Source organism: Montipora foliosa, chromosome 2 (assembly GCF_036669935.1).
Source record: "Montipora foliosa isolate CH-2021 chromosome 2, ASM3666993v2, whole genome shotgun sequence".
NCBI lineage: Eukaryota > Metazoa > Cnidaria > Anthozoa > Scleractinia > Acroporidae > Montipora > Montipora foliosa.
In genome coordinates this window covers 23,748,039-23,760,181 of record NC_090870.1, presented here as the reverse complement: position 1 = coordinate 23,760,181, position 12,143 = coordinate 23,748,039, and the positions used below count along the sequence as shown (strand labels likewise).

The following is a 12,143-nucleotide window of genomic DNA, read 5'->3' as shown; positions in this document are numbered from 1 at the left end:
CCCATAGCTAAGAAAATACTGGTAACCCATCGATGGGAGAAAATTTGGTAAAATAGCCATGAAGTCATTTTCCGTCCCTACGTCTGTCCGCCCCTTCATGTATGCCAATGTGACCAGTACACGTAACCATATCACGGGCTCAAGTTTGGAGCTCATCCAGGAGGCAATACTCCGCTGACTGGCTAGAGAATACTGACGTAAAATGGCTTTTTTTCGCGTAACTGCGCCTTAGGTGATTATCACGTAATAATAATCATCTCAATGACAACCAATCAGCGCAGAGAACTTTCAGTAATTATACTAATAAGCATATAATTCCTATAGCACAAGACAATAATGAACAATAATATTATAATTCCATGAGTGCATGTTGATATGAGATCAACCACTCAATTATATCCATTAATTATTGTTTTATTAAATTTTCATTTGATTCTTAACACTTGGACAAATTTAAAGCCAATCAGTGTTTACATTGTGGCATGGAAGATATTTTCAAACAGGTCTGGAGAATGTTCACCGCCAAAATTTCCCATTTTGTCTGGATCATATAAGTTCTTTCCTCCTTTTGTTTAGTGGTTGACTAGTGACTTGTGAAATTGTATGGTGCACAAGAGAGCTAAATGCAGTGTCTCCTTTAGTTGTAAAACATATATTAAAGGAACACAAATAATATTGTCATTGTTGTTGAGTAATGTTAGGATTTAGTACTGCCAGTGGTATTACAAGTGTCTCTTTTGAGTGGATTCCCCAATTTTCTGCTAACTTGACCCAAACAGATATATATATAGGTGGAGAACAAATTCGGGAAAATGAAAGGAAAAAATACTAAACATACATCAGTTGATTATTACAATACACTATTTGTTTTGTTCAATATTATTTGCACTAGAAAGAAAATTAACGACCATAAGAATTTAGTCTGTGATAAGGAAAAGTTTGTTCTGACTAAAACCTATATTGGAAATTTAGGCATTTGGGGTGCTTTTTCACAGGGTTACATGTGCATGGTATTAATTTTTATGTCAGTCCAATATTGTTCTTGAAAACTGTGTTGTCTCTATAACTTTGTCCTTTTTTGTGAAGCATGACATTTTCTTCTCTCAATTCAACATTTGATTTGTGTTGCTGATCTTGTTTCTCCTGCAAAAGTGTGTTATGTTGAATAAAAATTATTTTTGTTATATAACTGTTTTTGCCCCCAGCAGCGCATGCTCTCATTGGTTACTTCAAATTCACATGACATCTAACAATAACACTTTTGCCGTTCAAAAGTCTCTGAGCGGGCAACAGTGCAAAATCTATGACGTCAGAGGGTAACAGTGCACTGTTGCCTGCAACTGTTGACCGAAGACCACCGTTGCTGTTCCCATTGCACGTTTTCCTATTTGTGATATATAACAAAGCACACAATCCCCCAGCAGTCAGATGTGACAGTTGACATATTTTATTTTCAGTTACACAAAACATAGCAATGAATGTTGTTAAAGGGAAAAAAATAACAGGGTTTGTTGTCAATATTTGCCGCTGTTTTAAAATATAACAGGCAGCCGCTCTGTCGCCTTGGCTTATAAAGCGAGAAAACTTACATTGTATTACATAAACAATGTCGACAAGATATTAACTCGAAGTTAAAAACATACATGTACGTTATATGCATTTCAGGACAACTTACGACCCCAAAACCTCACAAACTATATCGAGTGGCGTGAAAGTATAAGGCACTGGACTTCGCTTTTCTGTGTAAAACCAGTTACAACTGTGAAGACGAACACTAGCGGTAAAAAAACCTGCTTCTCTTCAAACTTCGATTTGAAAAAGTCTCTCTTGGTGTATGAAATCGGAATTCCACCTTTAAACACCTCTCAAAAATTTTCATATCAACGAAAAAAAAGTCATATTTGATATGTTTCGCGAAAACAATTTACCTCCAACATATCTCTGTTCTGAGCTTAAAGAGTAACCGACCACCTTAAGAAACGCAAAACTCTAAACAACGAACGTCAAATGAAGCTTCGAAACTGGTCAAAAAGTCTATAGCTTTAGGCGAACTGGTTTTGGTCCGATCTCTTCCCTGACGGCTCTGAAGCATCGTTGAATGATGGCAGATTCAGATCATCTTTTTGCAAATTTTCTCAGAGAAACGCCAGCGGCGTGACAGCCTCCACAATGACGTGGTGGACTTTGATTTGTCGTCCGCCATTTTGAAAATGGAATGGCGGCAACACAAGTGTGATTGTAGTGCGCATGTCTAGCGGTTTTTTGCGCTCTGTCTTTCTGAGGTGAAATAGACCTTGAAAACGATACATATTAGTCTAAGAAAGAAACGTCGGTCGCACGAGAGCATAAAAGGCGAAATATTTGTAACTTCTCACGCACAGATTTTTTTTGTTTTGTTAAAATGGACAAAATTAGAAAAGGAAGAGATCTACGGAAAGAAAAATAGGGGTCACCGAGCATTCAAGAGAGTAAAATCGCTGCGACGTTCTCAAAGCGATTGTATATTCGCACTATCACGGCATTGCGTGACATCTCCGAAAAGCCCTGGGTCCACAGCTATCCCATGGTGCCACACACTTTCACGTTCCATTCTTGTGGAAAATGTTTTGCCTTTAGCATCTTGTTTACCTTCGTGGTGTGAGTGACATGCGCGCAAAAATGCGCAGTAGCAATGGGGGCGAACGTCCTTAAGTACAGTTGACAAGCACCCGGAGCCCCCTAGGAAGCTCGTGGCCTTCGGCCACTCGGGACTTCCCCCTAGCACCCTGCCACCTACCCCTCCCCACGACCTTGAAGGGAGATACATTCTGTGTATAACAGCCCTTTTCACGGTTAGTTTTTCTCATTTGCATTACAATGTAATCTAACGCGGATGCGAGGCAATTTCGGGTTAAAACTACAAAATAGCCCGAAATTGCATCACATACATGATAGATTATATTGTAGTGCAAATGAGAAAAACTAACCGTGAAAAGGGCTATTGACACACAACGAAAGACTACTCTGAATTCAATCGGCAAAAGGAAGGAGTCCCCGAGCCCAAGGGAGCTAAGAGATCCTCGACAAGCATATTGAACAAATAATGAATTTTTTCATTGACCCAGAGACGATTAATTAAGAAGCTAAACCTTTTTTTGTATTTTCTGAAATAAGCTATGCACAAATCGACATCACAGCAACAGTGCACCAAAATCGTCGTTTTGATAGTTTTAATGTTCGGTGGTGGCTAATTTCATTATCAAAATACGATGATGACAACAACAAAGGTGTCAAAACGCTATTTAACTAGAAACAGCAATATCAGGTCGAATCAGGGTTGCCACTGGTCAAGACATCACTGACCACCACACAGAACTATTTTGCAAACTTAAGCCAGAGAAAAAAACAGTCTTTACAAGGATTTTTTTGTCGTAACAGGAAGGAATACCATTCACACAGCTGGTGAAAACCCGAGTTTGCATTGACTTTCCCTAAATTGTTTCAATATCAAGACTTTTCTTTATCCGATAAGGCGTTTCATTTTGCCGACCGTGACAACCCTAAAACTGTCATTACGTTTATATGCCACCCTTAACGGTTCCTTGACAAATTATATATTCCTCTCGATTATTATTCTTATCATTTAAAATTAGACAGAAGCGTGATAGTTTGATTTCAGAAAGGCCTTATTCATTTTGAAGACGCCGAATACAAAAATGAAGTAAAGATCCAAATAACGCTACCACGAAAAAGTTTATCTCATTTCTGTACAAGAAAGAAAAAACTTTTCTCATAGCTACTGTCTTAAAGTAATCAGAATTAAAAGCCTAAAATGAACGTACTTCCTTATCGCAACCCTAGCATGATGACCCCACCTTCATTAGAAGCGGGTGGTAGCGTTCAACACTAATAACTGAAGTACATAAAGAGTTCAAGAACAGATTCAAATACAAGATTTGGGACATGACTTGAGCAAAAGGGTCAATTTTCCAGCAGGGTTGACTGTAGCCTGCGAGTGGCCTCTCTCTTGGCGGTAGGGAGAAGGGAGAGCCGGCTGCTCACAGGCATTCTACAGCCAGTAATTTTCATTTTCAGGACTATAACCAATAAAGTTGCAAGAGATCTTTCACAAAAAACTCGTGTACTGTCTTTATGGTAGACAAAAGGTTCACATGCATCCATAGTTATCGAGTATTCCAGCTTGCACCGAGTCACTGAAGCAGCCTTTCAATAGCAGCATTTAGGTCACCTCCAGTTGCAACTAAGGCTAGAAGAAAAGACAAAAAATAAAAAACAAAATTAGTGATGACTGTGTTGCTTGACTTTGGCTTTCGGTTAAATCCAATATGTAAGTGTAAAACAAAAATAAGGCAGAGGGTATTGTTGACGCGAGAGGGAAATTAACGAGCGGTGAATGGGGAGGGGTGGGTGCTGTGAAATACATTCCCCATTGTACCGCCAGCTATGCAGGCAAAAAACAAAGCAAAATATGAGTTGACTGAAGACGAAGATTGAAAGAAATTGAAGTATACGTGTTACAGGTAATGTCTTCGAAATTAGAACAGCCAATTAAATCGACGCGAGAACCGCTGAGAGAAGACACCAGGTTACGCCTTGCCTTTTTTTATCCCCTCCCCCCCCCCCAACACACCACCCCTTGCAAAAAAATTGCTAATCTGCCCTGCGTCAGTGCGAAAACATGTGTGTGCAACCGTTAAATTATGCACACGCTCACAACACTTTGGAATTTAAATGAAAATGTTTCAATAACGCGCAAGTAAAATTAAATAAATGTCATTTGAAGAAAGCAAAATACAAGCACAGTACAGTTTTAAGTTTAAGGAACATGCTCCGATGTTTCATACATCATCAGTTTCGGATAATAATTGCGATGTCTCTTGGTAGAAAATAATTATCATTGATAATACTACCTCTTCCTAATAGACTACTTCGACGATTCGGCAGCCATTTTGATTTCTATTGTTGCTGCCGCAGTGAGTGGGCCAGAAGCAAAGGAACAAGGCAGCTCTCTAGTCGGGAGGATATAGTTTTCTTCGAAACGCAAGGGATTGTGGTCAAAGGCGCTAGGAATTGTGGTTATGCGCGAATGAAGGAATTACGATGCGCGGTATGATCTTGTTATGCAGCTCTGTTTTTCATTTAGCTTCACGTATCCTCAAACTATAGCTAGTTTGACTATCACAAGTCTACAAATAAGCGCCGGTCATCAGACATTCGTCTGCTACATTTGAGGTTTTGACTGGCAAACGATTAGACTGACAGGACAGTTCACTCAAGAAAGCCAAATGCGAAGGTGGCCATTTAATAAATGGCCGTAATGCATAATGGCTAAGTTTCATTTGGATTTGTTTTCATTTGTAGCTTGCGTTTCACGTCGTCTTACTAGTAACGCCCATATTCATGCAGTTCGGATTTCAAAATTCGTGCGAGGTATTTCCTGAAAAGTTATTTACATTGATTGAAATTAAATAACACTGAAATGTACTGTGCAATCATGCAACATGGGTACTGTTCCTCAAATGCATGGTGTTTGTGTTTTCATCGGACTGATAAGATTTTATGACCACAGGGATGTCAGGTTTACAACGAATTTTCAGGGACTCGAATTACGACGAATTACGTACATTTCTCACCGCGACTTAAATATATGAATTTATTTAGAAAAGTTAATGTTATTGCGTATGCACAAAGCTGAAACATTTCAGGATTTGTACAAGTGTATTTAGTTCGACTAGAGTGACAAAAACAGCAACAACATAAGAAAGGAATGGAAAAACGAAAGCAATAAAATTGTCAAAACAGCATTGGACAGTGCGCGCATGTTTAGATCGTTTTCACTGTCGCGCAACAAAACACAAATTCGAAACCGTTCAATAAAAGAAGCCAACAACTTGAAATGTTGTGAAGACAAGTATATAAACCACCTCTCCAATTTTCAGGTCTGTGCGTTACATCGTTTCTGAGTTATTAATTTGCCCAAGCGTTTGACACGACGCCGCCATTTTGGTGGTACATCCGTGGTCCACCAATATGGCGGCCGGTAATCAACGAAAACACCTGGAGTTCAGTTTGCCATGAAAGCGCTTACTTACGCCCATGAGGTTAAATACAAGTGTATGAACACATCTCGTAATGTACTTGAAACGTTCAAACTTATGAGAATCATAGGAAGAGACATGTTTTTCAACCAGCTCTGTATCATGGTGTCACGCAAGGTGACAATTCGGAAATTCAAAATACTGTATACCGTATTTACTCGAACAGACGACGCGGCGTTTATTTCATTTTTCGCGATCCAGCTGAGGCTTTTATTCGAGGGCGGCGTTTATTCAAAAATCACTTTATTTTAAGGGAATTGCTAAATATCGTACTACATATGGTAACTTTTTTACTAGGTAACAGTAACAAATCTCAATATATAAATGTCGTTCATTTTGTCTATTCAATTGTGATTTTTACACAACGTTAAACTTCTATTTTAACATCACTGTCCTCCTCGTGGTCGGAATCTAACAGTTGCAGCGTTGGGCAAGCGTCTTCAACATCTGAGTCTGTACACTCAAACGGATTAGTCTCGGGTTCACTCAAAACTCCCAGTTGTGATTTAAGCATTGGTTTTCCAGAGCTGCATGGCTGTCCTTCCTTTAGGCAGTGAATGTTGTCGTCTCTGGATCCACCTACTGGAAGGTTCAAGGCATACGTGGTAAGGGATTTCTTGATCACATCTGCAGGCATCTCGGCCCAAGAATCCACAATCCATTGCAAAATAGCTCTTCTCGGGGGTGTTTTTAAATTATCAGAGGTTTCTTCATGTATGCCAACTGTACTTAGCCAGTGGTCAAACTTTTCTATGCAGGAAGACTTAAATGGCTTGTTCCAGCTTACATCCGGAGTCTGGATGGACTTTGTGCATCCTCCTGGCACAATAACGCGATCGATTTTCTTTAACGTCAATGCTTCAGCAACGGTAACTTCAATGTGGCATTCGTAAGAATCCCAGGCTAACAGCCTACGATTGAATGAGAATGACCCAAGGACATAATTGATCCAGACTATAGTTAATTCAGAGTCCATCCACGCGTTAGCGGACGTTGCGACAACTGCCCGGCCTTTGAACTCTTGATTTAAAGCTGCCACTTCCCTTTTAGCTCCTTTAAATACAACCATTGGTTTCAATTTGGTTCCGTCAGCCTTGGCTGCTAGTACAACAGATACTCTTGCCTTCTCATGACCAGTCGTTTTAAGAGTAACAGTCTTTTTTCCACTTTTATCGACGGTAGTTTCTGAAATCATATCGCACCAGACTGGGGTTTCATCCATGGCAATTATATTACAAGGAGCATAATTGTGCTTTATTTGAAGAAAGAAAGAGAGAAGTCGGCCTTGTAGTACCAGCGAAGTTCTCTGCATTAACAGCAGAATTACGCGTTGCAAAAATTCTTGAAAGAGAACTTAACACAAGAGCAAAAAGGTACAGTCACTTTGAACTAAAAAATGTTGTTCTAAAAGAAAATAAATTTCCATTGCTGGTTTAAATTTGAAATAGACTTTTCTTTAATAATTATTATAAATCATTATTTCCTCAAATAAACGCCGCACCGTAGACGCGGCGTCTATTCGGGGGCGGCGTCTATTAATATTTTGAGTCTCAAGAGCGGCGTCTATTCGAGTAAATACGGTATTCGAAACAAAAAACGTTACGGAAGTGGAAAAAACTTCATTTGTGGCCCATCTTCAACCCTCCTTTAGATAAAAATTCAGAAGACCTCGCGATTTTCATTTTGTAATTTGATGTCACTGTAGAAACAATCCATTCTTATTTTGCTCAAATTACAAATCCTTCCTCGGTCAAGTCACGATCGCTTCGATGAAAACTCTATTGACATTTATTGATTAATTAATAAATTTAAATATTAAACAAATGTGTATGAACACATCTCCTAATAAACTTAAAAGGCACAATCTGCTGAGATTAACAGGGATAGACATTTTTTTCAACCAAATAGCCTTTGTATCATGGTGTCACGCAAGGTGACAATTCGGAAATTCAAAATGCTGTATTTTCGAAACGAAAGACGTCACGGAACTGGAAACATGAAGAAAGATCTTGGTCATCTTCAACCTCATTTAGATAATAATTCAGAAGAACTTGCGATTTTGATTTTAGAATTTGATGACGTCACTGTGAAAACCATCTCTTGTTTTCTTTCTTCTCTCGAGTGGGGTCCAGAAGGAGGTTCAGTTGAGGGTCCACGTTTTGTACCGTCCCTGCTCAAGACCTATTAAAATCTCACTTCAAATCCACCCACGAACCGCCGTTAAATTACCGCAATTACCCTTTCCCTTGGCAGCATTTCTACCATTTAGGTAAATTACTTTATTAAGGTATTATGGGATGCTCAGGGAGCAAATTAATTTGCATTAGCTCCATGGGCATCCTATAATAGCTATTTGAACAACAGAATTCAAAATGGCCGCCGTATCGTCGAAGTAGTCTATTCTTTCAACTTAAAATCCAGGAGAGCTTTCATATTGAGAAGTCGAAACCGGACCTTACCGAAGATGTTGATCAAGTTAGTTTAGCATTACACTTTGACACTTTTGTTTACAGTGTACCGTTAAGGCAGTTGCGTTTTCTATGATATTGTCGGTTAGTTTGAATTGATCTGCTTGTAATGAACATTTAATCTATAAAGAATCACTGCATATATAGAGGATATTACATGGACGCGCGGAGATACGAAACTTCTCTTCGAGTGTTGAAAATATTTCACGAGTGAGCGCAGTGAACGAGTGAAATATTTTTCCAATATGTTTCAATATTTTTCAACACCAATGAAATACTAAATCCTTTCACGGAAGGCACCGAAAGGCGCGATTTTCATATCTAACAATAGCAACAGTGATCTTTTCACGAGTGAAAATAACATGTCTTCACGTGTGAAGATATCATGTTTTCGCACGAAACCTCACTTGGTATTTCACTGGTGTTTATATAATAATGATAGTTATATTTACTGTTATGATCTGACTCACTATGGCTTATGATAATGTTTGAAACATCAAAACACGTCCCTAAAATTCAAAATTGTCGTTATTTTTATTAAAATAATTTTTAAAACTTGCGCTTTTCCCTTCGACACTTGAAGTAGTACACGACAACTCGTATCGTTCTTTACTCTTTTTACGACTGTTTGTTTTGTTTTGTCTTTCCTTTGATTTTCTGTGAAGTTCGATCACTACGAAGTTCAGCTGTTTTCGCATCTAATTAAGACATAACTGATAACCAGCGGGTTGACTAGAAAACCTTAGTTACCTTGAATATTGCGACCACGGTCAACAAAGCCCATCTGAGCAAGTTGTTCCAGTTGAGTTCGGTACGTCACTTCAGGGTTCTGAGTCTAGAGGAAACAATTTGACTTTCAACCTTATAAGGTCAAACACACTCTTGGCAATGAATATATAAAGCCCAAGTCGGACAAGGAGGTTGGGTGCCCAGGAACGTGGGGGCTTGGAACCGCCGACCCCAAAACCATGAAGGTAGAATACGCAAGAGCCTGCCCTACCAGCAACCTAGCCCCGAGCCCCGCCTGCCAAACCCAGCCCTCCAACCCTCATCCTGAACAGGAAGAACGATGGACAACCCAGCCTATATAGATAACAAGTAATGCTACAAGTGGGAGAGGAGGAAGGGGCATTGGAAAATGCGAGCGACAAAAAAAGCGCCATACTCTGAGCTGAGTAAAATTACGAGTTCATGCAAAGGTGTACGCATAGACAGCTGAACCAAACATCACGCCCAGAACGCAACACGCGAAAAACGCAAGAACGCTATTAAATGGCCGGCCAGCAGACCACGCCGTACGCTCACAAACTCGAACGCCACGCCAAGCACCGAGTATACTTTCTCCTGGTCGTTAACAAAGTTAACTTACATTGAACAACTACGCTAATGCGTAAACTTTTAAAAGTATTTTAGCATTGCCTTCTGGCAAAACTGAAGTAAAGTGCAGACTCGCCCCTTTGTCGAAAAAGGGGAGTGTTGGTCACATCGTCAGCGAGTGTAGCAAACTGGCTCAGAGGGAATACAAGAAAAGGCATGACAATGTTGCAAGGTATGTACACTGAAAGTTGTGCGGGAAAGCCAACTTGGAGAGGGATGTGAAATGGTATGTGTATAAACCGGAGGGAGTGTGTGAGAACGAACGTTGTAAGCTGTTATGGGACATGACCATTCAGTGGGATCAAGCAATTGAGGCTAGGAGGCCGGATATTGTGTTTGTTGATAAGGAAACCAGAGAGGTCAAGATAGTAGACAATAGCAATTCCTGGAGACACTTGGGTGAAGCAGAAATAGTTAGAAAAAACTGAGAAATACCAGTTGCTAAAGGACGAAATCAGGAGGCTATGGAATAAGAGAAAAGTCTCTGTGACCCCAGTTGTAGTTGGTGCTTTGGGAATGGTCTCAAATGGTTTTGAAAGACATTTGGACAAACTGGAAGCGAAGATGAGGCTGGAAGTTATTCAGAAGTAATCATTGTTGGCCGTTGGGTACGGCACGTATCCTGAGGAAAGTTCTGTCTTTTAAGACACGGCAGTTGGCCCTGCTTGGAACCTTTCGCTACTTGTTGACGCCTGTTTCCAAGCGAGACATCCCAGATTAATAATAATAATAATAATAATAATAATAATAATAATAATAATAATAATAATAATAATAATAATAATAATAATTTTATAGCCTTCAAAAGTTTCGAAAATTCAAGCATCTTTTGTTCATGACCGAGTCAGAAGGAGAATGGGTTTATTCCTGATTTGACGTCACAATCTACTTTGCATGCATTTTTACAAAGAGTTAATGCAATGAAAATCAGTTTGTGACGTCAAATCAGGAATAGACACACTCCCCTTCTGACTCAGTCGGAATGCTTGGATTTTCGCAACTTTTGAAGCCTCTAAAATGGCAGGATTTGTTAGAAAAAGGAAAAATGGCCACAATGCATTTCGAACAGGTGCAAAGATTCATTTTAGCCAAAACAAAAAAGAAAATTGGGGTGAGGGGCACTTTAATTGTCAATGGATTTAGCACTAGAGCACTAATTGGGGACACTAATGAAATTAACTCAGATCAAATCAACTATTGGTTTTTGTGGAGGGGAAAACCAGAGTATCCAGAGAAAAACCTTTCAGGGCAGAGAAGAGAACCTGGGCCACATTGGTGGGAGGCGAGTGCTCTCACCACTACGCCATCCATTCTCCCTATCGAAAGCATTTGGAGCGTTGGGTATTACTGAATGGTCGTACTGAACTGCAGTCTTGCACCCCTACCACAATCTAAGGTTTCTCCCAATATACATTGTATCTGATGCATCCCCACTTAAGGACGTTCGCGCCAAAATCTTCCTACGGTGAGATTTTCTTCATTTCTCGCCTAGAGTTAGGTCATAAAGTACTTACTCCAAAAATGAAAAAAAAAATGGGGGTCACCGACTTTGTTTCGGAGAAAAGGGCAGTGGAAAAATGCCTTAATTTCGAGAAATCGGTCATAATAGCGAGATGTAGGCTCATCTGCTCATCCATTGAAAATCATAAAAATAAACTGTTGAAGTGAAAGTTTCCATGCATAGGTTTTTAGGAGTGAGATTTTTAGATAATTGTATGCCGCTAGGGATGTGTTAAACAGTAGAGTTCATCCTCGACGAGTGTTTTCGTAAGCTCTATCTGTTGCAACCACTACCGCAATTCGATAGCACGAGGAAAGAAAATGTTAAAAAAAGATAACTTCTTACGGTGAGAATTTTTTTATTTCATCATATTTTGTAGATAGTAAGTAAAGTAAGTGATTCATGATTTAAAAAATAGGGGTCACCGATGATCTGAACGAGTAAAATCGATGTGATTTTGCAAAGCTCATGGAAAAGTTCGTTTGTCACGCTTTTGCGTGACCTGTCGGGCAAGGACTGGAACCCCAGAGAGGATCGATCGTTGAAGAGATGAACGGTTTTTACCGAAAAAAAAACCTTTTTCGAGCATAGCAACGACGTTTTAAGCAGGGGTCATCTTCAGTTGGTTGGTGTTTTGTATAATATCTCCCCATTGCCGTCATGCTCATCCTCTGGAGTGTGTTTTTTGTGAAATTCAAT

At 39.6% G+C, this 12,143-nt stretch overlaps 1 protein-coding gene across 1 annotated transcript in view; it reads right to left on the bottom strand.

The window, feature by feature from the left end:
• Positions 1-3,195: 3,195 nt before the first annotated feature.
• LOC137992711 (ubiquilin-1-like) overlaps positions 3,196-12,143 on the bottom strand; it is a 47,848-nt gene continuing 38,900 nt past the window's right edge. Inside the window, exons 20-21 of the mRNA XM_068838194.1 lie at positions 9,317-9,401; positions 3,196-4,246 (exon numbers count right to left, since the gene is read on the bottom strand). Coding sequence (XP_068694295.1) covers positions 4,191-4,246; positions 9,317-9,401 — 141 coding nt within the window. The 3' untranslated portion in view covers positions 3,196-4,190. The remainder of the gene's footprint in view (positions 4,247-9,316; positions 9,402-12,143) is intronic.